Source organism: Centruroides sculpturatus, unplaced genomic scaffold (assembly GCF_000671375.1).
Source record: "Centruroides sculpturatus isolate CEXI.00-Female unplaced genomic scaffold, Cexi_2.0 scaffold11, whole genome shotgun sequence".
NCBI lineage: Eukaryota > Metazoa > Arthropoda > Arachnida > Scorpiones > Buthidae > Centruroides > Centruroides sculpturatus.
The window spans coordinates 687,010-706,023 of NW_019384501.1; the positions used below are offsets into that span (position 1 = coordinate 687,010).

General features: G+C 29.0%; 2 protein-coding genes across 2 annotated transcripts in view; one reads left to right on the top strand and one right to left on the bottom strand.

Moving 5' to 3' along the window:
• The window catches only part of LOC111622064 (SH2 domain-containing protein 6-like), a 31,741-nt gene extending 17,642 nt beyond the window's left edge, over positions 1–14,099 (top strand). The window contains exons 8-12 of the mRNA XM_023364382.1: positions 3,246–3,647; positions 5,811–5,924; positions 6,011–6,066; positions 8,411–8,626; positions 11,444–14,099. Coding sequence (XP_023220150.1) covers positions 3,246–3,647; positions 5,811–5,924; positions 6,011–6,066; positions 8,411–8,626; positions 11,444–11,557 — 902 coding nt within the window. The 3' untranslated portion in view covers positions 11,558–14,099. The remainder of the gene's footprint in view (positions 1–3,245; positions 3,648–5,810; positions 5,925–6,010; positions 6,067–8,410; positions 8,627–11,443) is intronic.
• Positions 14,100–15,687: 1,588 nt separating this feature from the next.
• The window catches only part of LOC111622066 (MICOS complex subunit Mic60-like), a 54,269-nt gene continuing 50,942 nt past the window's right edge, over positions 15,688–19,014 (bottom strand). Inside the window, exons 13-15 of the mRNA XM_023364383.1 lie at positions 17,488–17,716; positions 16,641–16,789; positions 15,688–16,308 (exon numbers count right to left, since the gene is read on the bottom strand). Coding sequence (XP_023220151.1) covers positions 15,847–16,308; positions 16,641–16,789; positions 17,488–17,716 — 840 coding nt within the window. The 3' untranslated portion in view covers positions 15,688–15,846. The remainder of the gene's footprint in view (positions 16,309–16,640; positions 16,790–17,487; positions 17,717–19,014) is intronic.

Below are 19,014 nucleotides of genomic sequence, written 5' to 3' on the forward strand. Positions count from 1 at the left end.
ACTCGGTAAGTAATCCTATAATTTTTTGTTTATAGCATAGTTTGTACGGATTACTCCCAAAAAATTATACGTGTTTTGGAAATGTTGAGTGGAATTAGTCTAGAATCGGTTAATTTTATAGAAGAAAACCTTTCGAACAGCCTTAGTCCGTAAAGGTCCCACCTATCGGGCTGCGATTGGCTCATGTATTTAATCATTCATATAACGTAACATTCGCTTAGCGTGGAACGTATCTAAGCGTTATAGGGGGGTCTACTGTATTAATTTTCACCAACATTGACATGAAATTGTACATTCTACATGCTTATAGTATATAAGTGGATTGATTTTAACATTTGAAATATTTTATGATTATTCTTTGTGTCTGAAAAAATTCTTGAATAATGCATTGCAAATAGCATTTCCTGCAAGTTAAGATATCACTGAAAGTTTATCCTTCTCATTATTATTTGATGATAATTAATACAGTAACACCTTAATACATTGGTTTTGTTCATACCTTATTTTCAAATTTAAAATAAATGATTAATTTATGTTTTTTTTTTATAAAACAATTGCTGATAAATATTTATGGTGATTTAATTTTTTAGTTTACTTAAAATGCCACCTTCAAGTTTAGCTGCTGAAGTTGCATTATATTGCTTGATGAATTTGAGATTCTGAAATCTATGACATATTACAAATATGAATAAAATAGCCTTTAGCTTAATGCATAACATATTATCCATATTTATTATTTGAAATAACACAAAATTAATTAATAGCCTGTTTCGTATACTTAGAAGAGATTCCAATAAAATGCAGCATGTATTAATAGCTACTGTTTATTCTCTTACTTGATATCTGCTTTAAATCATATTTACATAAAATTTCAGTGAACGATATGTTTATTTTGAATGCAACAGTTGGCATCACTTTCCAATATTACTACATAATTACTTGACCAAATGGAATTCATTTTATGTTACTAATGTAAAATTTTTTTCCAGGCTTTTGTATCCGTAGTAGATCTCATAACATTTCACCAGAAAGAACCTATTTTATTAACTCTTCGGGGCGAAACGGTCGGCAAAACGATTCTCTGCACGACTATAGAGAAGTAAACGAATCGACTAAAACGTGTAAAAATTCAGAAAAATATGAAACTTACTTTTTAACATTGGAAACACAGCTGAACACAAAGATATTTTGATGTTTTCATTAAACAAAAATATCTAGTCATTCGAATTTGGTTTTTGTTTATGCATTATATGAATTGTTATGTATATTTTTGAACATGTAGTCATTTTGAAATATATTTGTGTAAGATTGTGCAATGATTATAATCTTTTAATATTCATTATATATATATGAAATTTTAAGTGTAAACACTATTTTTTATTTGAGATTTAAATTATAGAAATAAAAAGGTGTGAAAAAGGTATAATAATTTTATCTAAAGCGTAGTCACGAACTATAAAATTGAAATTAAAAAATTTCATTCAAGATGTTTCGTGGCTTTCTTTGCAAGGTCTGCACAGAACAGAATTTAACTGTCGTTTGGTATTCTGTGTTATACAAAAATATCTTCAGGGATTTATTTTCTATTACCTAGGAATAAAGAAGCAGAATTTTGTTTTCTAAAGAAATAGTTTTTCTTGCAGCCATCGTTGGGATAGCAATTAATGTAACAAGAACAATATTCAAAGCTGGTGATGGCTGCCAAAAAGAACAATTTTCTCTTCCCTAGCTTTAAACAAGTATGTGACAAAATGCTTCTTTACTAGATTAACCATATGTTGTAATAAATCTAAATGATATGCTTGCAAAAATTCAAGCAACAGAAAATAAATCCTTGAAGCTTCATTTTTTGCATAAAAAATGTTATGTATATGCGTTTTCTGATTTTTTTAATAAAAACTACAGGTTGTGTCATATGTATTTTTTGAATATCTGTTAAGGTGGATCCCTGGAGCAGGAAGATGCAAGAATGCAGGTTGAAGTGGCTAACCTATAACCAAAGTCTCCTTTTAATTTGCTTTTTTAAAAAAAAGCGCTTGACAAACTTGCCCCGCATGCCGAAGTTACCCCGGTCTCCCCTAACTATACAATATAATGGTATAAAATAGTAAAAATTACATTCTTGGATAAATCAGTAAATTCAACTAAANCCCCAACTTTAGCAAGTATCCTATCTGCACACCTCCCTTCTTTACCAAAAGTATGTATTTTTCGCCCTCAGTATCGTATACCTATCATCGACGATGACGTCACTGGTAAGACGATACCTGGGTAAACATTGGCAGCATTTAAACTTCTTCTAGCCGACGCTCTACAGTGTACCCGAGGAAGGCCTATTAAGAAGGCCGAAAACGTTTGTACTCCAGTTAATAAGGCTAGAAATTAGTGAGAAAGGTTTTGTGCTGATAATCTTAGAAATAGTTCTAGCTACATATGCATAGTAGTGTTTGATATTTTGGTTAAAATAATGACAATAAACATTTATTAAAAATTTCTTATAGAAGTGTTTATGGAACTGTTTGAATATCACTACTAGAGGGAATCCAGGTTCAAATCCACTCCAATAATTTATGGACGGATGGATTTGACATTATTTCCTGTCATCCATTTAACAGGACACACCATGCTAACTTTATTATTATTTTTTTAATGTGATATAAATATAATAAAATCTCATTCGGAGAATTGAATGAATAAGTTATGCTTAAATTTAAAAATGTTCTTTAGAATAAAAATTTTAATTTGATTACTCTGATATAACATAATACATTTAATGAAAATTGTCTTAGATTCCTGATTGTATGTAGTACTTGTAGATAATTACTGATGACCTTTCAGTTGCTTTGCTTTATTTAACTCCATAGAGAAATTCATATATTTCTGAACTATTCACCTCTGTTTCTTCAAATAAATTTGACAGTTTAGAGTTAAAGTAAGATTACATGAATTTATGATGATTATTATTAGAACTGATAGTGATATAGAATGAGTTTTACTTGAATTACATACATTTCCCATTGGTTTTTTGAAATCCTATGCACAAAATATTAGTTTAAAATTTTATAATCTTAGAAAATTTTCAAGAAAACATAAGTTATCAATAGTTTTATATCTTTTAAACTTCATTTTTGTAATTTTGAATGATGATACAATTAATTTCTAGTTTTATAATAATTATTTCTTATAAAACCTATTAACATTAAATGGTACAATTTATTTAGCTTATTTTAAATAACATATTTCAGAATGTCAATGGACTGGATCTGGATTACCTGTTTCATGTGATAAAACAAACCGTCCTGCAGTTCCTCCTCGGATCGTTGGATCACAAACCTCTTCTCCTCCACCATTACCAGAAAAACCTAAAAAGCTTCAAGAATCTCTAGCATCGTCAGCAGTTGCCAGTAATAAAGATAAAATTGGTACTTCTGAGCGTCCACTGTTACCAAAGAAATCAATAGATGAATCGGTTCAGAATGGACTTTCAACAGCAAACAGTAGCATTTTGACTAATCTTCTTGGTGGATTTAGAGATTCCAAACGTAGTACATCTGGAAGTGCTCCAAAAGGTACAGATAAAAGTATCACAGAAGCAGTAATAGCTACAGATAGTCAGTTGTCTAGATCATCTACACCTGATAGAAATGGTAATTTTATAAAAATTTTTTAAAGTATATTTTTCTTATAATTCATCTAAAGAAAGTTGAAATTTAAATTATAATTTTAATTATAATACATAGTACGAAAGGTATATTTGTATCAGAAGAATGTTTTTTGCAAATCTTCTTCAGCAGAATCTTATATAACACTTTATTTTAAAAATAATGTAATTTTTGTGAAGCTAAGTTGATAATATTTTACACTCAGTTATTGGGAGTTAAAATACAATGGTGCCTTGTACTTCAAATGTTCCGGAGTTGGAATGCTAAATTTGAGAAAAATTTGATCTTGAGTTTGAACAATGCTTCTATAATATGTTCAAATTGTATATACTGTAAAGTGAAAAAATGCACTTGCAGCATAAATGGCATCTGTTGTGCACCTAAGTTGCTATTGCTGTGAAAGCATCTCGTGTTATTCTTATGCATTTTCAGTGCTTTTTCTGTTTTATTTTTGATGTTTTTGTTTATATATAAAACCCCTATTAACTATGGCATTCAAGAAGTGTATAGAAGAAACAAAGCCTAAGAGGAAAGTTGTAATAGCAACAATTGAGATGAGAAAAGAACTTATTTCAAAGCATGAAAGTGGTACCGGTACATGTGTGGCAGATCTGGAGTCATGTTTAAAATGCTGAAATTGACAGTGTGCATCATTCTTAAGAATAAGAAAGAAATAAAAGCAGCAAATGTGGCTAAAAGTATGGTAATGTTGACCTTCAGGAAATGAGCATTTTTTTAGGGTCTGGGAATGAATTAATTGACTTTCCATCATTTCTAATCGGAAAAATTGATTTGGACTTTAAATTTGTTTCAGGTCATTCAAAGTATGAGAGACCACTGTATAATAATTTTCATGATTGGCTTTTGTTTTAGATGTGTTCACTAGATGTAATATTAGATACCTGTACTTCAGTGATTTCTATTGTTTAAACATATTTAAATATTATATGGACAATCTGAGTTTTATTCTGACTGGGTTTGTTTTGCATAGTCAGAATCTCAAATCTCTAAAATGATAGAATTTAATAGCAGATCTAACACTGCAAACTCAAATACAGTATGATGTAGGAAGATAGTTAATAATAATAGAAATTGATCAATATTAGGACAAGTAATGCAGTTAAAAGCATTTAGAAATACAGTAGAATCTAATTATTGTAATTAGTTGCCAATACTAATAACTGATTGATGACGTTAATTAAGACTAATATACATAATAGTCAAATATAAACCAAACTTTAAATACCTTTACTAACAATATAATACAATTTATGTTAAAAGATGATCACCTGCAAAATAAGTATCTTCTGCAGCTATACACTACTTTCAATGTTTGTACCACTTATTATAACACTCTTGCAGCCCATTTTGGTTATATTCTTGAGTACTTTTTGATCTGAAAGCTTGCTACGAGTTTTTCTGATAGTAAGCCCATTAACATGAAATCCTACATTGATATTCTTGATTGAACAGTAATATGAAAATGATTTCATCTCCGGAAAACAAAATGCTGGATTCTCCATCATTTCATTCTGGTTAGTGAATATCTGTCAAAACACTAGATATCTGTACTTCCAGTCTTCTGTACCTTTTTCTGACGTTCATGTCTTCATTAAAATGAAAACTATACTGAAGAGGTTGCTGGTTCAAATCAGCAGAAGAGGTCAACAATTCTGTGACAGTTACACTTAAGGATGTGTTTCAAGATCGACTTATATTCTGCCAAATGCTTGTAGTACTTATTAAAAACAAAGTAAAGTAAGCACATTTGGCAAAGTAATTTCCTTCAACTTACTTTGAAGGTGGTCTTCTATAAATGTTTGGGATTTTTAACTTTTATTGTGTTAATAGTACAAACTTCCAATATAACTCTACTAATATACATATATTATGTACTGTCTAATATATATTTATTAAAAAAAATAGTCTGAATTTAAAATGTATTTCATGATATCTTAAACTTTTGTATTTCATAACGCAAAAATATATATGAATGAAATCTTGTAAAAGAATAATTTGATTATAAAATTTTTGTCAATTTTTCCCAATAATTGAAGAAAAAATTCTTTAATGCTTATAAATTCATTTACATAAATGAATTAATTCATTTATGTATCTTTTAACAGTATGCATTCATTTATTTTTCAGCTGCAGAAAGCAGTCCAAGTAGTTCTCCTCGGAATTCTACAAGTTCTTTAGAAGTAAGGAAAATCTCGCAAGTCGGCTTCCCGAAAACATCTCCCCAACCGGTTGATGATGCAGGTAAGATTATTTTTCAGTAATTTTAAAAAACTGATAATTTAAAATCTAAATTGTAAAAATAATAATTCTATTACTTTTTCAAATAGGATTAAATGTGGCAAACAGACCACTTCCTCCTGTACCTATACAAGCTTTAAATGGGGTATTGTTTAGTTTTTATCATTTCATTACATTTCTCTTTGTCTTATGTACAGTACATACTGTTTAATGTAACATGTTTATTTCTAGACCTGTAGTATAATTTTAATATGCAGGATGTTCATAATTAAACTTCACATTTCAAAAAAATATAATTCAGAAACTAATCTGCAAAATGACTTTATACTTTACATGGAAACTTCTGTGGTAATAGAATTTTATTTGAAAACTATATCTTTTTGAAATGTGAACTTTAATTATGAACACCCTGTGTATATATATACATACATACAGTACATATAGTTCTTGGTTAAGATAGTAGATTTACTCTTTGAAAGTAGTGAAAGTATGGTAAGTAGACTCTCCATAATCAAATAGTTTATTTAGCATATTTTTACTTTCATAACTTAAATATATATTAAAATGTTATACTGAAAAATGGCACTTACTAAATAATTGCCCATGATCAGAGAGGTTGCAGCTTGTTACTTGTACACGGCAAGCAGAAGTACACGGTTTACATTTTAACTCCAAGAAAAAATCGTTGTGGTGCACGTTCACAACATCACGTGACTCGGTGAACGTCGCGCATTGACTCACGGGAAATTTGTTGAAAAAATGGTGGCTACATTTAACATCGAGGGTTACCAGCGAAGATAAACAAACAAATTAAACTATTTTAAAGTATTTATAGGATGTTTAATAACACTAAATAATTATTTTTAATTAGCGTTGTGTCTCCTACCATACAATCGGACGATAGTCCGATCATAGGACTACCTCATACTTTTGTCGAGGGAAGTAGTGGTTTATGTAAATTTGAAATCAGCTCAAAAAATTAATTTTTAGAAAATTTACACACGTATTACACTGTTGATGGTAGATGCCTTGGAAGAACAAACCTACCTTAAGATAAGCTATTATGAAGGCAAATATATGTAAATTCTATAGGCACTTCGCATCACTTGCTAAAAAATTGAATAATTAAATAATTTCTGGATTAAAATCATCTGTTTTTTTTACAATATTATTCGTAAATGCTTAAATAATCATCATTTTTTTGTGTTTGGAGTTAAAATTATGACCTATTTTATTAAAATAAAGAAGTTTAAACCGATCTTCTACCTGCCATGCTAGACGTAGCCAACACCATTATCGACCATCCAGAATTGCCAGATGGCAGCACTCGACGGTCCGCCATTCACAGTTTGGGCTGAATATGACGGCCGCAACCTCTCTATTAATAAACTGCATTAACTTAAATCCAAGGATTAAAAGTACACTTGTATATAAATCCTTCATAACTAAAATGATGTAAAATGAAGTTTATTTAGTCAGATTACTATGAATTTATTAATTATATTTATGCTAAAAATGTAGAATTATCAAGAAATATATTCAAGGTATTTCAAAAACATTGTTTTGGTTTCCTCTATGTTTGTCAATCACTTTAAACTCATGTTTGCAAATGATTCATTTTGGCAATAGAGCAAATTAAAGTTTTAATTTAAAATCATTTCACACTGGCTGCCAGTGAGAATACAAGCATTTTTTTTTGTTTTATTGCCTTTTTATTAATGTTTTGTTATCACAACATAACAAAGTTCCATTATCCTAATGAAAGTTAGTAAAAAACCACCTTTTTGAAAATATCAATTGGCAACCTCAGTACCTTCAACTTTTGTTTGTTACTCATTTATGTATTCAAAATGGATAATAATTATTCTTTTGAAGAACTAGCCAAGATGCATCTTGTTTATCTTGTATATAATGGACTAAAAGCTGCATGCTTATACAAAGAGTGGTACTCCAAGAAGCCATCAAGATCATCTGACGAGTCATTGCTTGTTGCATACATGTGCAAGCTATTCCAGGAATATTCCATAGGTTCCATGAAACCATTAACCAACAATGCAATCTCTGTATTGAAGTACGTGGTCACTGTTTTGAGCACTCTCTGTAAATTCAAATAATTTGCTCTGTTGCCAAAGATCATTTGTGGACATGGTTTATTAAGAAAAAGTGATTGTTTTGGTGTCCTTTATAACTCCCTGAAGTTTTTCAGCATGTTTTTGAAACACACTCCAAAGAAGGCCAGTAATTGTCTCCCTCTCTCTATTTGTGTTTGTTTGTTTGTTTAAAGTCTTTTTAATTAATAAGCCATAAATTTATGAAAATCATCATTACGAGACATAACACACAGGCTCAGCCATCTATATTGTCCTATTATTTTGATTGATTTGAGTGTCTTTTTATACAAGAAAAATTAGTAAATATAGCATGATATGATCTTTCCTTGTTAATTAGTATAACTGTTTTCTAATATGAAATGTTTAAATGTTCTTTAGTACCCTTGGTTTCATAACATTGAGAGAGAAGTAGCCGAAGAGAGAGTTTCAAACTTATCAGAAGATGGAGTATATGTAGTACGACCGAGTAAAAGAGCAGGACTCAGTAATCCTTTCACTTTAACCGTTTCTCACTGTGGTAAAATTTTTCATCTAAATATCCGTCATAGGCCAGATGGAATGTTTTCCTTGGGAAGGGAAAAGCCAAGAGAAAAGGTATATATAAATCAAATTTCTGTAAAATACATTTGCAGACAATAATTTTAATGTTTACTTAATAGTTACCTCATTCATGGCAATATAAAATAATGTTGTTTATCCAGATGGTCTTGGTAAGGCATTAATTAGGTTAAAGGCTATTTCAAATAAGTTGACATCAACAATTGAATGATATTAGTTTTGCTCCATCAAAGCAGTCTGATTAGTTCTCATTAACATGCCTTCATTCATTACATTGATTAAACATTAAACATTAAACAATGCTACTTAACAAAATATAATATAGCAGATGATTGTTGTTGCTCATCAAAGATTTTTTATAAAGTTAAATTACATCATTTAAAAAAATGTAAAACAACTTTTGCTGGTCTTTCTCTGTCAAAAAGCTTTTTTTTTTCTATTATATACTTAATGTTTTTAACCACCAGAAAGCCAGTAATGGTCCTCTCTAAAAGTTAATTTATTTTATATTAGTTATCATGGCACTGTTATTTTATGATTTTTATCTGAGGAAAGATAAGATATGGTTTAATTTGTGTTATACAATTTACACCATTTTAGCCATTAGTTTTATATGACAATTTGTTTTTGGTAAATATATAAGATGAAGGAAAAATTATTGATGATACACACAGAAATCATTTGCAGTTGGATTCATATATAGCCAAAATTTAAATTAGGCAATTCAGAAGGCAAAATATATTTATCATGGATAACATCATTCTCCATTTCTCTTCTATGTCAATAATTGTCATCAATTTAATAAGAAATAGATTAATGCGAAAAACTTTTAATGAAAACCAGAGTTAGATGCTTGTTAAACCCTTAGTGTTATAATACAGAATCACTAAGGACAGATTTGTATTATAGCAGTTGTCAAATTTGATATTGACAAGCTTAATTTTTGTAATTTCATACTTTAAATTTTAATGTAAAATGGTCTCTCGTCTCTCTATTAATGTAAAAATAAAATTAGAAAATTAGCATCGTAATAGTTAAAAATCAATTCCATAAAGTCATTCTTGAAGATTATTAATGCAATTCAAGTTGATGAAATTTTTGCTTAGATAACCTTGATTTTTTTGAACAATTAAAATCAATTTCTTCAAGGCTAGTTAATGTAATTATCATTCAATGAATGCCTAGTGAAGAATATTTTAATGAATCTACTTTTGAATACAGTCGACCCCCCTATAACGTACGTTCCAATAACGACAATTCCTATAACGTAGCGAAAAAATTGTAGAAACTGTCGTATAACATACCTCCCATAACGTCGTTTCGCGACAAGATTGATAGAGTCTGGACCAATAGTGGATGAGCAGCCGAACTACTTTCCTCCGACCCTGCGCCACGCTACGGAGCGGCTAAATTGAGTTTGCTATCGTCTGTTTAGTATTATATATAAATTATATATAAATTAGGTACTGTACATATAATTATATATTAATTATATATAAATTAGGTACTGTATATATAATTATATATTAACTTAATTTATTGTAACTTTATTATAATTATATATATGCTTTCTGCCGCCTGGCAACACGCTACGGAGATTTTAGGCTAGTAAGTTGAGTTTATTATCGTCTGTACAGTATGTAAATTAGGTACCGTAAGTCTAATACAGCACTAATTTTATACATTTCTTGTGAAAGAAACACTTCTTATTCAACGGCCATAAAAATTATTTATATTAATGATGTCTCCAAAGGTCAAGTTATTTTTCCGCCAAAAATTCGTTATCAGAAATTGCGGCCGTCGTTTCGTGTGCTGTTCCGCGATGAAAACCAGCTTTAAGCAACGGCGTAGTCGAACGGTACAAACTCGGTAAGTAATCCTATAATTTTTTGTTTATAGCATAGTTTGTACGGATTACTCCCAAAAAATTATACGTGTTTTGGAAATGTTGAGTGGAATTAGTCTAGAATCGGTTAATTTTATAGAAGAAAACCTTTCGAACAGCCTTAGTCCGTAAAGTTCCCACCTATCGGGCTGCGATTGGCTCATGTATTTAATCATTCATATAACGTAACATTCGCTTAGCGTGGAACGTATCTAAGCGTTATAGGGGGGTCTACTGTATTAATTTTCACCAACATTGACATGAAATTGTACATTCTACATGCTTATAGTATATAAGTGGATTGATTTTAACATTTGAAATATTTTATGATTATTCTTTGTGTCTGAAAAAATTCTTAACTTGCAGGAAATGCTATTTGCAATGCATTATTCAAGATATCACTGAAAGTTTATCCTTCTCATTATTATTTGATGATAATTAATACAGTAACACCTTAATACATTGGTTTTGTTCATACCTTATTTTCAAATTTAAAATAAATGATTAATTTATGTTTTTTTTTTATAAAACAATTGCTGATAAATATTTATGGTGATTTAATTTTTTAGTTTACTTAAAATGCCACCTTCAAGTTTAGCTGCTGAAGTTGCATTATATTGCTTGATGAATTTGAGATTCTGAAATCTATGACATATTACAAATATGAATAAAATAGCCTTTAGCTTAATGCATAACATATTATCCATATTTATTATTTGAAATAACACAAAATTAATTAATAGCCTGTTTCGTATACTTAGAAGAGATTCCAATAAAATGCAGCATGTATTAATAGCTACTGTTTATTCTCTTACTTGATATCTGCTTTAAATCATATTTACATAAAATTTCAGTGAACGATATGTTTATTTTGAATGCAACAGTTGGCATCACTTTCCAATATTACTACATAATTACTTGACCAAATGGAATTCATTTTATGTTACTAATGTAAAATTTTTTTCCAGGCTTTTGTATCCGTAGTAGATCTCATAACATTTCACCAGAAAGAACCTATTTTATTAACTCTTCGGGGCGAAACGGTCGGCAAAACGATTCTCTGCACGACTATAGAGAAGTAAACGAATCGACTAAAACGTGTAAAAATTCAGAAAAATATGAAACTTACTTTTTAACATTGGAAACACAGCTGAACACAAAGATATTTTGATGTTTTCATTAAACAAAAATATCTAGTCATTCGAATTTGGTTTTTGTTTATGCATTATATGAATTGTTATGTATATTTTTGAACATGTAGTCATTTTGAAATATATTTGTGTAAGATTGTGCAATGATTATAATCTTTTAATATTCATTATATATATATGAAATTTTAAGTGTAAACACTATTTTTTATTTGAGATTTAAATTATAGAAATAAAAAGGTGTGAAAAAGGTATAATAATTTTATCTAAAGCGTAGTCACGAACTATAAAATTGAAATTAAAAAATTTCATTCAAGATGTTTCGTGGCTTTCTTTGCAAGGTCTGCACAGAACAGAATTTAACTGTCGTTTGGTATTCTGTGTTATACAAAAATATCTTCAGGGATTTATTTTCTATTACCTAGGAATAAAGAAGCAGAATTTTGTTTTCTAAAGAAATAGTTTTTCTTGCAGCCATCGTTGGGATAGCAATTAATGTAACAAGAACAATATTCAAAGCTGGTGATGGCTGCCAAAAAGAACAATTTTCTCTTCCCTAGCTTTAAACAAGTATGTGACAAAATGCTTCTTTACTAGATTAACCATATGTTGTAATAAATCTAAATGATATGCTTGCAAAAATTCAAGCAACAGAAAATAAATCCTTGAAGCTTCATTTTTTGCATAAAAGCTCCTAAGCATTTTCTGATTTTTTTTAATAAAAACTACAGGTTGTGTCATATGTATTTTTACAATTTAGAAAATTTTGTATTAAATTTTTTATATTGTTAATAATTTTACTTCAAGAAAACTATAAAAATTGAAAGAGTTAACAATTCATTACTTGGATTATATTATATAAATATATTTTAATAGTTAGATTGTTATTTACAATAAGATGTTATCCACTCTTTACATAGAAATTGAAAATATAAGTTTTTTATAAAAAAAATAGTTGAGATTATAGAAAAGTATTTTATTACTACAGAGATAACATTCTGTCCATATCCAAGTGATGAATAATCAGTGCTATTTTTGTGAAAATCATTTCAGAAATCTTAAGTTATTCAAGAAATTAGACAGAATTGTAACAAATATAGTTGTAAATATACTGGTATTATTTTTTGTTTTTCATATTACAACTGCTCATAACTGTTTATTCTGTTAATTAACTAAGAAATAAAATATTTATTGTATGTTTTCAAGTACTACTAGTAGTTTTTTTTTATATATGAATCACAGATCAATGTATGTTTCATGTCTAAATTCTAAGCAAAAAAGCTTGTAGTAAGTGTTTCCAGAATGAAATTCCTTTCATTGAAGAAACAGATCAATCTTTGCTGGATTTCAAAAGAATTTTAACTTGATATTTGTACAGTTAATTTGAAAAAATTAAAACAAAGAAGAAAATTAGCATGAAGAATGTTGTTATTTTACACGTAAAATTACGTGGAAGAACATGGAGATGTGAAGACCTAGTTTCTTCCAGGTATTTTTGTGTATTATTATTTTAGATCATAGTTCATTTCTAACTGAATTGTTCTAATTTGTCATGTTCATTATAGATTTTCAATTTATTCCCACAGGTATAAATTTCTATGCCTATTATTGAAGTGCAGCTGTCCCTTGATAGTCAGACTCACCTCCCATCAAGGTACCCATCCCCGTTACGTGTCTGCTTGCACAGAAGCATGTTGCGACGTGAATCTCCCCACCCAATTCTTACACGATGACACACATTTCGTGTGTTTTCCGTGAGCAGTTCTGTTCGAACAGTTGGAATAGGGAATATCGCAGGCTACTGCTAGCAAAACAATGCCAAATGTGTAATCACTTTCGGTAATCCGACACCCCTTTGGTCCCATACCTGTCGGATTATCAAGGGACAGCTGTATTTAGAAATCAGCAAATTCTCTGCTATATTACTACTACATTTAAGCCAATAATCATTCAATATATAGTGTGTAGGAGAAAAATGATATATTTTAAAGAATTGGTCTGTTTAGAAATTTTTGTATACAAGATTTCATACAATATCATGCAAGTCACCTTCATTTGCAAATTATATTATTTTCATGTATGTTAATAATCTATATATAAAAGTCTTTCAAACTACAAAAATATTTAAAATTACCCACTTTCCTACCAGACTCTAAATTGGAAGTAAAACTCCCATTTAAATAAATACAATATGCATTATTATATCTGTGCTAATGCATAAGTAGCCAGTCACTGTATGGATCAAATTCAATCACGACTCACAAAACGGCACCATAATTTTGGTTAATCTCAATCACCCGGCAACCACACTGGAGAAAATGTGACTGTCGAGTTGCCTTATTTGCTGGTGCCTTGCTTTGACACCAATCATTAAGAAAACTTTCTTTGTGAATAGAATAGAATACATTGGCATAATATTGAACATGCATATTCAATATTAAGCCTCATATCAAAAGTTGATGCCAAAGTAGTTAAACAGAGATGATTTGGTAATACTACTGTACAAATATATTAAAAAGAATCAGATGTTGGATCAGTTAATGTAATTTTGGCTTCTTTTATACATTTTCAAAGCTGTTCTCTTAACTTTGTACCCCTTTTCCCCCATGTGTTGTGGTCCTCTGAATACAAATCAAATAATGACAATCAAACTAATTCAGAAAAATGTAAGAAACTTTTTAATCAGTTTTACTATTTGATATATATAATCTGGATTTATGATGTAATAAAAGTGGAATTACTGTATTTTATATTTATTATTATTGTTAACAATTATTCAGTATGGTTTTAAAAAAATGTAATTGTTTTTTAAAAATATATATCTGTACAAATATTTTGTTATAAATAATAAAATAAATGTTGATGTTTATATCAACTCATTATTCAAGGTTTAAGCTCTTAAACAGTACTTTGCATATTAATTCTTAAGCCTTTCTCCCTTGTTATACAATTTTATTATTTAAATCTCTACTAGGACAGATCGTATTATTAGGACTTATTATACCGGTGTCCAAGTCCTGCAAAATGAGGAAACGTATCCAGAAAAAGGAAAAATCTTTGTTTGCCTGTTTAACCTGTACACACACTTCCCTTTGCCTGGACCATTATGGAAGGGAAGTGATGGACATGTTGGTTTTAATAAAGAATATGTTTTCACATTCCCTTTTTTTTCTTAAAACCAACATATCCATCACTTCCCTTCCATAATGGTCCAGGCAAAGGGAAGTGTGTACAGGTTAAACAGGCAAACAATAAAGATTTTTCCTTTTTCTGGATACGTTTCCTCATTTTGCAGGACTTGGACACCGGTATAATAATCCAAATAATACGATCTGTCCTAGTAGACATTGCATATTTTGAGAATTACATAAAAGTATTTTAAATAATGTAAGGACAAGAAGCATATAGTATGCTTCCATCCACGATGACATTACCCTTGGTATAACAAATCCTAGTTGCAATAATGTCCAGAGTGGATGATAATATAGTACTTTGAATAATTTTAAAATTGTTATTCAGTTTTGCATTACTTTACAAGCTAAATTAATTAGTTTTGAAGGAAATCCTTTTTAGAGAAAATGCAAAAATGTATCAAAATATGGCTGAAGAAACATGTATTTTCTGTTGTATTGCTATCAAGCTGATATTTCAAATACACACAACATTCCTCAGAAGATTGAAATATATAAAACAAAATTTTTCTTTTGGATTATGAATTGCAATATGTATCCGTTTTTTCTTTCAAATTTAGTTTAACTGACAACTTCTAATAGCTGTATTTATAAAAACATGATCAATAATCAGTTTATGAGTTATTTTAGTTGTAGCATTAATTATATAATTTGCATCTTAATTTGTCATCGTTAAATAATTGACAATTTCAACTAAAATGATTCAGATAATTCTCACATAATATAGTAACAGTTTTTAAGCAGATAATATTAGTTAGTCTCTTTAAGATCCTCCAATGAAAGCAATAGAATTATGGAAAACTAAATGAAAAAATTTCAGAATTAAAATTTTTTAAAATAATTTTAACAAAAGATAAAATTCATTCAACATCATTAAGACATGTTAAAATCAACAGGATTTATAAAACAAGTTTAATTCTATTTTCTTTCAAGAAAAAAAAAATATATAGTATATTTTACAAAGTACTTTTCCTTTCAACTATCATCAATCTTCAGGATTAAATTATTACAATTTAAAGACTAAATTCCTTTTTAACTATAAGATTGAATGCTAATGGCAGCAGCATGGGCTAATAGTGCATTTATGGCCTGTTTTGTTTCCAAAAGTAAAATTACCTCATTAATCCAACTCTTTGCTACATTTTTTGGTTCTCCCGTTAACTGATTGGCATATCTGAGTGCCTGTTGAAGATCTTCCAAAATAATACTTTGGTCAATACGTTGCAAAATATCAAATGTATCCCATTTGTCAGGGTCCACTGCACTCTTATTCATTAACTCGTCATTAGGTATTTTTTTGTGTATTATTAAAAATGATTGAAAATAAGAAAGGAAATAATGATATAGACTACGGTGATCGTCATCAATTAAGGCTACTCTGCGGCAAATCCTGTCCACTTGCCTGAAGCGTTCTTTCAGAGCTTCTTCTGTGTAAACACCTCTGGTAAGAGCAAGCTTGGGAATACTGTTGAGGATGGTCAAGATAAATTTATCCTTTGAATTAATGGNCATCAATGGAATAGAAGTTTAAGAAGTATTATAAACAACTATATTAATTACAAATATTCTTTTACTGTATATTCAATGTTTTTTAAATAATGTAAATATTTAAATAACAATTAGTGGAAATTAGAATTAATTATTTAATAGAGAAACATTAATTAGTTAAAATAGTTTATTCTACGGTGATCGTCATCAATTAAGGCTACTCTGCGGCAAATCCTGTCCACTTGCCTGAAGCGTTCTTTCAGAGCTTCTTCTGTGTAAACACCTCTGGTAAGAGCAAGCTTGGGAATACTGTTGAGGATGGTCAAGATAAATTTATCCTTTGAATTAATGGAACTACGAATAGCTTCCACAGCAGATAACAAAGGCCTGATTTCGGGGTGACCATTTCGGATGGATTCTTTGAGTGACTGGCAAGCCAACCACAATTCTTGAGCTTTTTTAGCTGCTTTATCTAAGTCTTCTCTTCCTACAAATATAAGTTAAAAATAAAGAAATTTTTTTAAAAATGAGTAACTGTTTAATTAACTATAAATAAGATTAGAAGAGAAAGTTATAATTATGAAAGAATCATTCAAATCAAAATTTTTAAATTAGAATTAGACATATCCTAGAACAACATTACTTAATAAAAGCACGGAAAATCTCAACTGTACAGAATATTTGGAATTTATATTAAATCAGCAAACACTTCTGAAGGTAATTTATAAAGTGCTTCAAATATATTGATGAAATTCCTTATTCAGAATATGTTATTTGATCAAAAAATGGAATGAATATAAATTGTTCCATTAACACCCTAGCAAAGTTTTTAATATCTATTAGATAGACATTTCATGAGAAATATATTCAAAAATCCAGGATGACATAAAATACACTTGTACTATGGTCTGTTACTGTGACAGACATGTAAGGAGATGAAAACAAGCACAGAATAATCATCAATTGTAATATTTTAAAAGTTCAGAATAAATATAAGCATTTTCTCAATGTATAGATACAATTTAAATATGAACAAATGTTTAATTCAAAGTTTCCTGATTCTAGTTATTTTAAAATTTTAATTTGTAAAAATGATTTACATAAATAAACAAACACTCATTGTGAGCAAAGTAAATAAAAATATGCTAATAAAAAGTTTTTAAAAAATTTAAAATAATTACTTACTTTTTAATCCATCTTCAATACCATTTAATTTTGTAAATGATGTCTCTAAGAGACTTTGAAATCTGTTTCTTTCTTCAACAATCTTCTCCTCAAGAGCTGCTTCTAGTTTTCGTTCAAAATGTTTTTGCTGTATTTGAACCACCTCTTGCAAATGATCACTATGAGCAGCTGCTTGTCTTCTTAACTGTTGTCTTAATTCATTTTCAAATTCATCTTTCAAATCACTTGCCTACAAATATTAAATTAATAAGTTATTTGATAACTGGTTCATCATCATAAAAATAAATTTCATAACTTAATGGTAACATACAACAGAAAGATAAAAATGCTACTTGCTTAACACAAAAATAGTCAAACTTTTTTATCCAATTGATTTTGTTACAAGATTGTACTGTACATGATTTGTATTCTGCAAACTGTTTTTCATATTATAACTGTTACAAAACAAACAAGCACTTTCTTTGCACTAAAAAATTCAATACTTTATATTTACAGATTTATCAGTAATATTACTAATAAAGCAAAAAGTTTATAAAATATACTTTAATATGTATTTGTATAATTATATTAAAAAGTGTTTTCATTTTATTATAATCAAATACTTTTCTTTTACTAAATTACACAAAGGTTAATATTGTTGATATATTTTCAAATATGTACTGGTATTTAATTGAGAATTTAGACAAATTTTTTTTTTATTTTGGAATATGTCACTGATTCAAACAAAACAACTTTTTTTTATGCCCTTTAGTTTATGAAACTGGACCCACAAATTATTCTTCTGTTTATATTTAAAAGGCTCCATAATATATATTTTCGTATGCTGAAAAGATATTTTGAATATTATCTATTCAGGAACTAGAGCAGCCATGGCCAACATATGGCCTGAGGGCCAGACCAGGCCCATCTAATGAATTTATGTGGCCCGCGACCAATCTTTCAATATTAGGTATTGAAGTCCGAATAGCTCAATGAAAAATTCTGACACCTAAAAAAAGAAAAAAAAAAGGTCAACTACTTACTGTGCATTTAAAGTTAACTCTCCATTACAAATCTCTTAAGTACAGCATAGAGTGTTGATAAAGCATGATAATGTGAAAAATGTATCTGTAATCTCTATCTAAAATTCAGTCTCTACAGGGTGACAACACAATGAGATCTTGCACCACCACAAAATCTTCTAGGGCGGAATCTTTCTAGTTTCTTCCCGTGGAAAAAGTTTTCATTCCAATCCAGCCCGGGGGCAAAAACTGTTGGCCACCCCTGAACTAGAGGCTTGGAGATATGAATTAACTTACTTTTTAACAAATGATGGAAATAAAAACATAAATGTTACAGATCATTTTGTTTTCTTATGTTTTCTTAATATGAAATGATTTGAATTGTTTTTAAACCATATAAAATTCTCCATTATACCATTTAATATCTATAAATCTGACATCAATGGAATAGAAGTTTAAGAAGTATTATAAACAACTATATTAATTACAAATATTCTTTTACTGTATATTCAATGTTTTTTAAATA